Source organism: Pleuronectes platessa, chromosome 13 (genome assembly GCF_947347685.1).
Source record: "Pleuronectes platessa chromosome 13, fPlePla1.1, whole genome shotgun sequence".
Taxonomy (NCBI): domain Eukaryota; kingdom Metazoa; phylum Chordata; class Actinopteri; order Pleuronectiformes; family Pleuronectidae; genus Pleuronectes; species Pleuronectes platessa.
In genome coordinates this window covers 3,339,572-3,353,183 of record NC_070638.1, presented here as the reverse complement: position 1 = coordinate 3,353,183, position 13,612 = coordinate 3,339,572, and the positions used below count along the sequence as shown (strand labels likewise).

At 43.7% G+C, this 13,612-nt stretch overlaps 1 protein-coding gene across 1 annotated transcript in view; it reads right to left on the bottom strand.

Annotated features, from left to right (window-relative positions):
* Nucleotides 1-259: 259 nt before the first annotated feature.
* kirrel1b (kirre like nephrin family adhesion molecule 1b) overlaps nucleotides 260-13,612 on the bottom strand; it is a 73,047-nt gene continuing 59,694 nt past the window's right edge. Inside the window, exons 8-16 of the mRNA XM_053438589.1 lie at nucleotides 13,460-13,587; nucleotides 12,335-12,461; nucleotides 10,412-10,512; nucleotides 6,073-6,289; nucleotides 4,067-4,174; nucleotides 2,385-2,512; nucleotides 1,857-1,931; nucleotides 947-1,400; nucleotides 260-850 (exon numbers count right to left, since the gene is read on the bottom strand). Of these exons, the coding sequence (XP_053294564.1) occupies nucleotides 681-850; nucleotides 947-1,400; nucleotides 1,857-1,931; nucleotides 2,385-2,512; nucleotides 4,067-4,174; nucleotides 6,073-6,289; nucleotides 10,412-10,512; nucleotides 12,335-12,461; nucleotides 13,460-13,587 (1,508 nt within the window). The 3' untranslated portion in view covers nucleotides 260-680. The remainder of the gene's footprint in view (nucleotides 851-946; nucleotides 1,401-1,856; nucleotides 1,932-2,384; nucleotides 2,513-4,066; nucleotides 4,175-6,072; nucleotides 6,290-10,411; nucleotides 10,513-12,334; nucleotides 12,462-13,459; nucleotides 13,588-13,612) is intronic.

The window sequence follows — 13,612 nt, the reverse complement described above, 5'->3', positions numbered from 1 at the left end:
TGAGGAGAGGGGATCACAAAGTGCCAGATGTGGTTATAGTCCAAGCTGCCTCGTTGCTGCAATGTATAGAAACAAATGAGTCTTTAAAGATCTCTGTGTGTGTGTGTGTGTTTGTGTGTGTGTGTGTGTTTTTTTGCAAAAGTCAGAAAATGCAAATCGTGTGGATTACAGGGAGGTTTGCTGCATCCCACTGTTTAGGGTTTTGTACAAGGTGATGACTTCTGAATGTGAAGTTGAGCTTATTTACAGAGACGGGGGGGGGGGGGGGGGGGAGGAGGTGATGCAGGGAGACGTCGAAGAGGAGAAACGAGGAGGAGGAGAAGTTTCTTTTTTTTACGCTGCTCCTCTTTTTGTCCGGTCCTCAAAGTGCTCGCTCCTCTCTTCATCTCTTTGCTCATGATTGTGTCTGTTGCTCGTGTCGAAGCATGCAACAGAAGGGCTGCGCGATTGTGTGTGACTGTTGCTTTGCACGTGTTGTATTGCTGCTACCTATTGTGTATGCGATGCTGCTGTGAAATGTTGTGTTGTTTTAGGTTTTTGAAAATTAACTTGACTTCCATGCACCAGATTCTTGAATGTTTTGTTTTTGTTTCAAAGTTTCTTCATGTGGTATAAGTGCTGCTGATGCAAAAAGCCAGTCAAAAGTGTGTGTGTGTGTGTGTGTGTGTATGTGTGTGTTCTCACACATGAGTCTGCATCCGCTGTGTGTGTCTCTGGGAATAGTCAGAAGGTGGAGACGAGTATGAGAAGCGGGTGGAGCTTCCGTAATTCCCTAGCCCTGTTTCAGGACTTTGTTGTCCTGGTCCGGGTCCTGGACCTGGTCCTTGTCCTTGGCCGGGTCCTGGCCCATGTCCTGGTCCTGGTCCTAGTCCTGGTCCTGGTCCTAGTCCTGGTCCTGGTCCTGGCCCTGGTCCTGGCCCTGGCCCGGTCCCTTGTCCTGTTGCATACATCTCATAGGATGGCCCTTCCTCTATGGGCGGAGCAAAGCCCATGCGGTAGCTGGGATACTGGGAGGGGTATCCGTAGTTGTCGTAGGCCATCTGGGTTGTGCTCTCCAGCATGCCGCAGTCTCCCGGGTAATCCCCGGGCGATTGAAGAGTCGGGTTGGGCGGCGCTTGCTGGCTCGGCTGCGGCCTGGAGAACGTGTTGAACTGGGCGTAGCTGGCGTGGGACATCCTGGAAGGCGGGCGGGGGTCATAGCAGCCTGTCCTTGAGCCTGGCACGCCGCTGGGGGGGACTGCACCGCCGGGGGTGGCCGAGGGTCCGCCGGGCGAGGCCCCGGCTGGCCCGCTGTTTGGGTTCGGGGGTCGGAACTCTCCCTGGTAGTGGATGGCCCGGGACTGGGGGCGCGCCTCATCGTGGGTGGTGGCTCGGACGTTGTAGTAGCCGTTGGTTGGATCCTGTGATCACAGAGAAGAGCGAGAGTTACCGAGACACATCTATTCTATGCTAGCTTGGATTCATGTGAGGTGTCCTTGACCGTTAACATCTGTAATGGTTTCCATCGTAAAGAAACACTGTCAGCTGGACTGGGGATTTCATTGTTTCATTGTTCCCCACAACAATCTATCGATGCTTTTGAGACTTTTAGACGATTTTACAACATCTGAAAAGTGAAAAAATAACTAAATAAATGAGGGATCGATCAAATGCTGACCTACAACAAATATATGTTCATGAATGCAAAGCTTTACCTCCAGTGCAAACACCGAACCTGAGGAAAAACTGCAACTGGTAATCAGGACAAATGATAGATATGACCACATAGTTCATGACATGTGATAAACCTGTGCACCATGCGGGAAATAACCTCAAATAAAACAACCTATGTCAAAATGCTAAACCCTGCGCCTCACCTTGAGCTCGTACTCCTCCCGGGTGTCGCTCTCGCTCCGCACTTCCTGCTTCAGGTCCATGTCGTCTTTGAACGGCTGAGTGGAGGGAGAGAGGGAAACAGAGGGCAGAAACTAAACCGTCAAACAACGAAACACACACACGGAAAAAAGAGGGAGGGTGAGAAAGGAAAGAGGAAGGAAGAGAGGGAGGGGAGAGGAAAAGAGAGTATCAGGTTTTTCATCCCAAGAGATTGGAAGAAGAGAAACGCTCAGAGGGCAGAAACAAAAGAAAAGGTTTTGGGCCGAGCTTTTAAAAAAATGCTCACTTTGTTTTTGTGTGTTTTTATGTATATTGTTGACGTGTGTGGATCCGCTGTTTGTGCGTTTGCTTCGTGCAGGAGTGTGCGTAGTCGCCTCCCCTGCCATGTTGCCCTTTGTGTCAGTGTGGCTGCACATTTAAGGCCATTGACCCGTACGTCTCCTCTCCATGGCCCCCGGTGACTCAGATGGGGGGGTGGGGGTGGGTGGGGGGGGGGGGGATCTACTCACGGAGTACATGGCCTTGACCATCCGGGTTGCTGTGGAGACGTTGGCCGCCTCCTCCTCCAGGCTGTGGGTCTCTTTGTTGACTGTCTCCACCTTGATGTCTGGTTTACCCAGGGTGACACCCCGGCGACCTGGAACACACAAAAAAATACACAACCTCCAGTCAAATTCTGAGTCAACGTGGAAATAAATTATTGATGTATTCAACAGTCTGGTTAAAACGGGAAAAGAAGAAAACCAGAAAATACACAGTAACAACTACTCGTTCTGTTTTATGCTGTTTTTTTGTCTGACTTGTCGGAGCCATTATTTGCCTTGTTTGTCTTAATTTATCTCAGTTGTTAATGGAGCATTAAAACAATTTGATATGCTGCAGCCACAGAAAGCAGAGGGAGGTGGTGGGTTGAATTTTAAAGGATGGAGAACGGCTCATTCCGTCTCCCTGAGGTTTGAAGATGAGGAGGAAGATGGAGATTTTCACAGAGATCTTTGGTAAATGAAAAGACTATGAATTGTCTTTACGTTATTGTGATAATACTGTTAATATGAGAGCAACATTTATGGGATTTTCAAAATTTCTGACTAATGTGACTCGTAGTGGAAGTTTCACATGAGTGTGAATGTTTAATCTTCCTGAAAACTGATGCCAGACCAAAAAAAAAAAAAAAACTGCATATGGCTCAACGTTCATTTTTAGCCTTGATTCGTCATCTGGAAGCTGACGGACACGGATGAAACAGACAAAATGAAGCAGAACCACTGGAAATCTGGGGGCGTTTGAAATGGACGTGTCTCTTTTTGTTTTTCTGCAACAATAAAACTGAAAATCCGAGTCACAGAAAGACCAAAAAGGCGCATTTCAGGTTCTTTTTCTACGATAAACATCACATTGTTGAGTTTAATTCACACATCCTTCACACAGAGCAGTCGACGCTTGTCAACATGAGCGACTCTCCTCCACAGAAACCTCAAAAGCAAAGATTTCAATCTGCGAAGTCTTGAGCTGCATCATAGCCGTCAAACGAGAGACTGCTTATCTGGAGCCGCCGCGATGTTTGTTTGAGTTTCAATTCCCAAACAATATCTTTTCTGCCGCGGTGTTATCAGCTCTAAACCAGAAAATATACTCTTATCCCCAGAAAATCCCTCTGGGGAATGTGCCCGTCACCTTCATTGTCTTTCAAACTCTTTATTTGCGACGGAGCGGCTGAAAAATGAAACAACTTGAAGACACCACTTGTTCTGAGGCGCTCGGGCTTGTGTGCGAGTGTGGTTTGGGATGATAAACACTAATTGGTTTGCCGCAGGCTGTGGAAATAACATATAGGAATTCATAATTTAAACACTCCACCTTTAAATGCTGCTGTTTTCTGCTCCGTTGTTGTGTATTTTATCTCGTCCGCATATGAAAAGCGATTTATTTAAGAAAATAATTGCACAATTCCGTAACAGTGATATAAAAACATATTGTAGGCGTTTAAAGACTTTATTATATGAATATTCATTAATCTCATTTGAATAAAATGCTATACGGCTGACATATGTTCCTTTCTCCAAGGAAAGGCAGAATGACAGAGAGTGGATGAAAGAGAAGAGTGACAGACACACAGTGAGAGTGTGTGAGCGTGTACACACACACACACACACACACACACACACATTGAAGAACCACATCGTGCACTCACTGCCTTTGCGTTGGCGGTAGAGGAAGAAGGCGAGTGCCAGTAGAAACATAAGCAGCAGAATGGAGGAGCCCACGGTACTGACGGCGATAATTCCCACTGGAACAATATCTGAAACAAACACAGGCAGAAAGAAGGTTTCAGGTTGAGGGACAGCTGCCGGCGCATTGTTACACAAACCTGCTCGGGTGTCGTTCAAGCATAAATCCTGTTGTGCCCGAGCTTAATATTGAATCTGTGAGGCCTGGTTGTGTTGATAAATCATGTCTGCACGTCTGATAAGGGCTAAAAACACAGTTGGAATGCATGAGGACAAATCCAAGCTCTCTCTCTCTCTCTCTCTCTCTCTCTCTCTCTCTCTCTCTCTCTCTCTCTCTCTTAAAGGTATTTCGGGGGATCCTCTGAGGCCGGTGAAATCTGACAGCTGAAAGAATAAGAGTCAGTTACAACTGACAGAGCATGAACAAAATCATTTTCTCTGCGTAATGTGACAAAACCAAGCCCTGGCAATAAGATGCAGAACCGTCCTGAATGGACTTACAACGCTGCCTGTTGTTTGTCCCCCAGATGACACCTAATAGTCTTGCTCAGGGGCACTTCAGTTTGAACAGTGAGAGCGCAGCGTCTCCTCCGGTGACATGAACACTGCAGAGTTGTCGGTGCAGACACACACAGTTTTTCTTACATTCTGTGTTTCACAATAAAAAGGCCTTTATGTGCCCTAACAAACGTTTGGAATTTTGAGAAGGTTCATGGTTCGAATCCTGTGAGTTTAAAAGTCCAAGTTGATGTTAAAAATATATAATACTTTTTAATATATATATATAGAGATGTTTTAAATCCATTTGTTTGGGATGTTGCTACAGTTCTTGGCCCATGACTGCTACAAAATGTAAAAACCCAGGGGCGGATGAAGGATTTTTCTACATCAGGGGCCATCAGGGGGCTACAATTCAAAGAGAGGGGCCAATTATATGTCCGGCACACAATTCCTGATTCAATTTACTGTTAGTTCTATGGCGACACATTATTGTACATATTTAAATAATGGTTCCTTGTTCAAGCACATTGTGTATATATCTATATGTATTGTTAGTATCAGTGCCAGTACCACCCCTGGATCCGCCCCTGTGTGGACCTGCAGGCAGGGTAGTGCATTGCATCACCTGTGTCCTAGTTGAGACTAGAACACACAATATACATACAAGTGGATTCTAGTGTCCTTGTACAACACAGAGTACACATTTTTTTATGAAAAAAGAGTGATTCTATAAAAACATTGCTCTGTAGTGCCACTAGTGGTCAGACTCCACGTGGTAGGGGCTTAACAAAATAAAATTGTATGTATTTCCTAATAACCTTTTCTATAATAGTTATTTAACCTGAGCATTCTATACGGTCGCTCTTCTTAAGTCACCTCTGTGCTCCTTGTGTTTTGTAAGTGAATGTTTTCACTGAGCTGGAGGAGATTTAGCGTCGCTGCCAAAATTTCAAATGTGAAACATCAACACATTTTTCCCCTCTGGCCCAAAAGGCTGAGCTCTCATGGACGACCATCACAGCAGCGATGTCTGTAACTGCGCGGAAAGATCAACACATATTGTGAGTCTTTGCATTATGAATTATTAATCAACAGGTTTTATGATTGTCATTTGTCTCTGAGCACAGAAAAGCTTTTCTGACAGGAAAGCAAACATAATGCAAAACAATATGAGATCTAACAAATCATGAGCCTGCTCAACAACACCAGGGTAACTTTGATTTACTAAAGCCCTAAAGTTTGATAAAGAAAACCTGCAGCTAATGTATAAATCATTTAGATTCTTTGCCGTCTAACTAATTATCAATTTAAGAGGAGGAACAACTCATAACATATTTGCGATATCTTAACAGTAGGTACATGATTCATTTATGCTTTATGTTAAGAAAGTATAAAATCAGCTGTATTCACATTAATTGTAATATATTCAAAACCCACAAACTCATGTATTTCCCCAGTGTTTTCTCACCCTTCTCCTCCAGGGTGATGATCATGGTGCCGGGTCCGAACGCGTTCCAGGCGGTGCAGTTGTACGGCGAGTGGAAGTCCGACTCCATGACGTTGTTGATGGTGAGCGTGGAGAGGACAGCGCCGCCCTGAGACGGAGGTTTGCTCTGCTCCACCGTGTACCTCTCCATCAGGGTGCCCTTCTCCTTCTCCCACACGTTCTCCTTCCACGCCCAGACCTGGAACACACGTCTTTAATCAGCTTCTAATCATCGACCAGCAGATACAAGGGAGGACGGGACTGTAAACACGCCCGTGTCAGGCGGAGCTACTGCTTATTGTTCCTTTAATTACATTTTAAAAAGCAGGAGCCGATAGTTATGGGCCACTGGGGCACATTTCCTACTCGGCTCTCACTTTCATGTTTGATCTTAAAAACCTGTTTCCAAAATAAAGCAGGTGTGCTTGACATTAAGATGTTAAGAGGAAACGTCTGGTGCGTCTGTAAACCTCCTCCCGATAAACGCAGCAGGACGTCCTTCAAGCTGATAGCAGCTCGGTATTAGTGTGATGGAGATGTGATCTCCGATATGTGTAATTTGTTTGATTCATATCTAAACTCTGCTTTTACTGCTGCAACCCTCCGATCTCCCCTCAGGGCTCAATAATGCTAATTTCACTTTATCTCGTCTTAAAGAGTGTAAACCACAACAGACCTGGATACAGACTCAATCACACAGACACTAGTTCGGCCAGTGTTAAGAGAAGGTAACGAGACGGAAGTGAGTCTCAGCAGGAAATAGATCCTATATTCGTTGTTGTCCTTGTGACTTAAAAAAGGAATAATATTATTAGCCTTATTCAAATCCAACTAAAACTGGAATGTGTTTATTTTGCTTTTGAAATAACTATTAATACTGTTGTGGAGAAAACCTTAACATAAAGATCCAGTCAGTGGGGACTCAGTGAGCATCTTATTATTACATTTATAAAACATTAAGAAGTATATTAAATTCAGTTCTTTGTTTCACTAGGAGTCCGAGAGAGCAAGCCAACAGGACTTTTTAGTTAATACTCTTTAGTGTATTTCAAATCAGCTTTGTCAGTCAAGCTAAATGTGCATTACACTAAAATAATCTGCATAAACCAGGAAGCGTCTGACTGTGGCTTCACTTCAAAGATGATTGAAGGCAGACGTCAGATATGAGTGTTTCTGGAAGTTCCACGTTCAACATATAACTTTGTGTCATCAGCATAGAAGTGATGTGAATGCAAATTGAGAAATCTCACATCCACCAGCAACAGAAGGACACATATTCATCCTTATTTTTCCATTTTTACATCTAAAGAATGAAGCTAATTCATGAAATGATTCTGAGAAAGGGAGCTCAGCTATTGGACAAGAGGATTAACTGGTTTGTCAAATCCTTCAAAACAGAAAAGTTGTATTATCTTACTATTTAAATCGTTGATTTGCTTTTGTTTTAACAGAAATTAACAGAGTTGTCCTCAGTGCAATGTCATCCATAAATTCTGTCACTGAAATGTAAAAAATTATTAACCACAGAGGTTATCAAATATGGAACACGATGATATCAAATATACATGGACCCATATGTTGGGCTGATGTACCTTTTAACCTGCTTTTTAAAACAAACGGAAAATGAGAAATGTGATCGAGCCTCAGGGAGAAGAAATAAAAGAGAAAACCCCCGAAATCTTCTGCTTTTCATTTTCTACTCCAATAATTGACGCTGTTGTGGAATGCATGTTTTTCCGTCTCCACATTCTGCGTCTCACAATCCTCCCGTTTCTCTTTCTTTATCACAATTCCTCACAATCATTTTGTCGCTCCACCACTGTACGGCTTTCGCTGCTTTCTCAATCTGCCGTTGCCTCTTTGAAACACACACAAACACACACACACATGCACGCGCCCACACACACACGCACAGAATCATACTCCATATTTTATAAGTCCTTGTGTCTCTGCATTAAGCCGAGACTATAATGTCGTATCACATTATACGCTCCGAGCTCTCTGCCAGTGCAGCAAAGAGCTGAAGCTTCCTAAAAGCTCTGATTTCTGTCATGTTGCCGCTGCAAAATTGGATAATTGACGCTGAAAGGTACAGAACTTTACTCTCCCTCCATCTCTCTGCCGCTCTCATTTCAATCTATTCTCACCCCCACACGCTTTCGCTCACTCGCTCCAGCCTTCAAACTCAAATGTCATTACTGAATTTATTTCCATTTTTCTGCCTCCTTTTGTGATTCGTGAGCATTCTGGTATTTTTTCTCCTTTTTAAAGGTTTTTTTACTCAAACTGCTTATTTTGTAACATATACCCGGCACCGACACTGCACATTAAACTCTAGTTTTATCAAGTGATGCACTCAGCGACTTCAGCAAAATGCAGGGATTGGAAAAAAAACAAAACAGCCCAGTTCTGCAGTTGTGGCACGTTCGGGGGGGATATTCCATTACAGTTTGCCGGGAAGGCAATCTGCGTGAAAGCTTTCTTTTAAAGAAAGATGGTTAAACCACTTTGAAAGAGATCACTGAATTGGAAAGGTTTGAGCTGCTGGGTTCAATTTACACTAAAATCAAAATGATCTGGAGGCTCCACTGACTCTCTCCCAGTGACCGTAACTCTTAATATCAGTGGTTTTAAAGAATGTTTTGTGTCGAGTCGAATGTGATTATATTGTCTTTCAATTTATTCTAACGCCATATTTAGATTTTCTGTAGAAAATGTGGAGGAACGCTGCTGAAAATTACTCGTAAATGCATCTTGCAGCAATCTTACAGCTCCGTTAAAAAGACAAAAAACATATCAATGTATTTGTGCTATCATCAGTATATTAATTATCACATTAAGCTTAAACTATGCACAAATAGAATCTGTTCGTGAACTCGTCAGAAACACAACACGCTGCGTCTGTGAGGAAAACAAACGACTGTAAATACTTAACAGAAAACCGTTAATGGCTCAGTCACATTAACGAGCTATACCAGTTATTTACCAGAGACCTTTTTCACCCTGGTCTCATTGTCCTGTGTGAACTCACATGTGCAGCCGGGGCTTCCACACGTGGCCCCGGTGATTTCTTGTGTTGAAATCCTGTTGCAACAATTACATCCTAAGGCTGCTCCATCGTTCAAAGCGATGAGATAAAGGCGAATGAGCGCATCTCGCAACCGTCTAAATGAACTGTGACATGGCTCATGGGCTTAGAGGAGCCCAGAAAGAATAAAAGACATGTCGACTGAATAAAAAATGAATGATGGGAGATATCGGAGAGTTAGGACGGAGAGCACTGATGTAATTTTTCACTGTTTCATTCCTTTTCTCCCTCTTCATATTTGAAAAGTGCTCACACTCGACTATCCAAACACCTTCCCTCCATTTCCCCCGAATTCTGTGCAGGGAACTGTGTGTCTCTCCTGTTTCATTTCAGCAGCAGCTGTTTTTGATGAGTCACACTTTTTCCATCGCGGACAGGGAACACGTCGTTCCCACGAAGCAGTTGGAGAACAAGCCGCTTGTACCGATTGTCTGGAATATTACACAGGCGGAGAAAAGTGACTGGTATTAACCGCCTCCCAGTCGTCTGCCAGCGTGAGCCTGTCAACCTGCAGGAGACACGGTGAGACTCTGGCCTTCTGTTCAGAAGTTACGGAGAATTGAATAAAGAGTTTTTTGTAGAATATTACGATGTCGCAGGTGAGTTCACTTGTGACCTCTGGTCCATAATTATGCATTTAATTATATATTAATCATAAAAATGACCTTTAACCTTTGAGTTCAAGATAACATTTGTCCTGACAGCATTCAAAATGCAACAAATATATTGTGTAAGATCACAGTGACCTTGACCTTTGACCTCAGACTAACTTCGACTGGATCTATCTCGCAACAATAAGATAAATATGACATATGACGTCACAGTGAATTAGACTTTTTATTTAAAAAAAGAATAAGTTGATCCTTATTAATAATACTCAACTACTACTACTACTTATAATAATAATGATTATAATTAGATTGTTAATATAAATAAACATGTGAACAATTAAAAAACAAGGTTAAAATCAGGTTAGACAAGACTGACAAAATAAAACCAAATGTGAAGATCTGCTACGTGAAGGATAGATCAGATGTTTTGTGTAATGAACTGGTATAAACACATGTCTTGAGTTATGACTTGAACAGTCCCATTGAGCAGATGGACAAACTGACGTATAGATGAATAGAAAGACAAACAACCCAAGGACACGATGCGTCTGTCCTCACTCTGATCAGGATTCAGGCCCGAGCGCCTCTCACAACAAATCACAGCCTCTGAGTTTGGACTTACGATCTTATCGGGCGGCGGGGTGCTGGCGATGTAGCACTTGATCTCTCCTCTCTCGCCCCTGACAGAGTACTGCACCGGATCACTGGAGATGATGGGGGGACCTGAGCGAGTGAGACAGGACACGAGGGGGCCGAGAGACGTTCGGCACACAGAGAGAGGGAGGAAAGGAAGACACAGAGATATTTCATTTAGAAAGGTTCACTTCTTATGTGCTGCAGGGGCGTAAGATGGAGGGAGCTTCATCTGCTGGACACGTCCACGTGATGGAGGGTCAGTTAACCAGCTGGGCGCTACACGGTTATTCACGCTGAACAGTGAAGAGTCTGAATGTGTCGGATTAAAAACCTGTGGAAGTTTTGAGTTCCTCCGGTTTTCTTCTCCATGGACGTAGAGTCAGTTTTAATGAGCACGTTCCATTTGAAGATTGACTCTCACGAGAGGCAGGTTGGATTTATTGACGTGTTCGGAGACACGCGTCAGACGAGAAGTTATGATTTATATTCACTACTTAAAACTATGCAGCTACACAAAGGGGGGGGGGGCTTCGAAGAAAACCCACGATGAGGCCAAGAGCTGTGATTGGTCAGTTTTCATTTCAGGACCCTATAAACAGACGGCATTTATTTATAGAACTTTTCTTCCACACATTCACAGTCACCATGGTGGAACAGCTTTTCGGGGGTTCAGTAAATTGCCCAACAACTCTTTGGAATGTCGATTGGAGGAATCGGGCATCAAACCACTGACCCTCAGGTTAATGGACGACCCGCTCCACCTCCTGAACCACAGCCACACGATGACTATTGAACCTCTTATTATCTCATGACAGGTAAATGTGGATATCTTTAAATGCCAGGGGGGGAGTTTCCCGCTCTGTTTTATTTTCCCATGATGCATCATGTGAAAACTGCATTCTCACCTCGCTGGATTGCTGAATCAGCACTTTCACTCAGGTGTCATGTTTCTGCCGATCAGACCCACAGCTGAGTGAAACCTGTATCTATTGCTTTTGACCAGGGAGTGAATGACAACTGTAACCGTTCCCATTGCAGACAGAAGCCAGATGTTCTGGTTAGTATGGTTTTGCACCAGTAGAAAAAGGAGCTATAGTTTCTAATTGTAAATGTAAATGTTGAAGTCTGTGTTGTGAGGACTCATCCTTCTCCTCATCTCCCGTCATAATCACTCTGGCTTCTGACAATAAAACCTGAGATAACAAGCGGCTGGCAGAGACGAAGCACTGGCTCCTGTTTTTAACTGCAGCCCCATGATTAATATTGCCACTTGCGTTGCTGCTGCTCATTGTGTTGTGGTAAAAAAATCTGATGTTGATCCATAAATCAAAAACCTTTGCATCCGTGGCAGGACAATGGAGGAATCTATCATATTTGATGCGTCGCAGGATCCAGTAACTTGTCTTTGATTGAGGATAAACGGCTCCATAAAGTCGATGCAACGCGGTTTGCAGTCGCTCGTGAGGACCAATAAAAATAATCTGGTTTCCGACGAGTGGTCGTACTGTGGCAGTCGGCGTCTGTTGGTTTTCAGCACTTGGTGAAAATCATCCTCCCTGGTTCCACCGGGAACTTTGTCAGCCGCAGAAAGGATTTAGGAGCATTTGAACTTCTCATCATTGCGTTCTTGGTGAATCAGTTTTGATTTATTAAGCTGTTGTTGCTCTCCCGGGGGGGGGGGGCGTCCTGCCTGTTTTAAATTAGCTGCTGGGACGAACAAAGCCGGGTCAACAAGATTTTAGTTCTATTATCTGCTCAGTGGCTTCAGCTGTCAGTGGGATACAGAGACAGGAGCGGGGCCCAGAAACAAAGCTGGTCCTGATATCCCTGCTCCACATTCTGAAGGGTGTTTGCTGTGCTCAGATCAGCTCCATGTGTGTTTGCAGAGTGTGAGTGAATGGAGACTGACCGTTGACGGTGAGCGTCACCTCCGTCTCTCCCACTCCGATCCGGGGCACGATGGCCTTGCAGACGTATTGACCTGCGTCCGTCTGGCTCACGGACTTCAGATGCAGCTGGTTGTTGTTGCTCAGCACCTGGACACAGGAAGACGTGGACGATTAAAGAGCAGGGAGGTGGATGTGTGGAGGTGGAGAGCAGAGACAGACAGGAGGAGAGGCTAATAAGAGAGAGAGAGGGAGGGAGATCCATATTTAATTCATAAAACATGTTGATTTACTCAGCGAGGCTCCATTAGATTTTTCCCTTTTTTTCCTGGAGCTTTTCTTAACTTGTTAGACATGAATTAAAGATTTAAGATATGAAGACGGAGTCTCCTACTAACCGTCTGCTTCACAGCTGAGCAAACATTTATGAGGCCCGGCTCTGAGACATTAATATGAGCTGGGATCGTGGGTTTTCTAGAGGATTTGACGAAATACCTTTTGTTGCGTTTGAAAAAAAAAAAAGATGACTTGTTTTGTGTGCGAAGCCGAACAGGTAGAGAATCACTGTGCCAGGTTCAATTTACATGATAGAAATGAGGGCTTGGCAGTGAAAGATAATATCTTCATATCCCGATATATGTCACATTATTATTTCCTAAATATAAAGACTATTTTTTTGAGAAGATTGTGGGTTTAACATTTTCTTTAGAGGCAGAGATTGAAAAAAACCTTTTCATAAGTAAGAGGTGTGTTATCCCTCCTCACTGTGTTTACACAACGCAAAAGCAATATGTTGATTAACATCTGACTTTTGTTTCATTGCAATTGATGAAAATAACATTGACATTGTTTTATTGCCGAGCTGTGATAGGAATATGGATTCTTCAGATAACTTTTCCAATTATTTTAATGGTTTTCAAGGAGACGACAGGTTGAATAAGTGAATAACAATGAGGGAACAATGAGGGAGAGAAGTCTGGACATGATGGATGCCTCCTCTGTGATTCATAAAGTAATGTTTCTCTAACTCCACCATGTGAAAACCACTTTCTCTAACATCCAGTATACATTTAAGTATTTGATATTGCAATGACATCAGTGTGGTGCGATAAGGTTAAAGGTCAAATGGTTGTTCTTTCTGATCTTACCATGCTGGAGCCCTTCTTGGTCCAGGTGAGGGTGAGAGGAGGGTTTCCAGACCACTTACAGTTCAGGGTCACGTCAGAGTCCACGTCCACTGTCACCGGCCGCGGCTCCACCACCAGAATGGGGCCAACTGACAACAGAGAACCCTTAGTTAG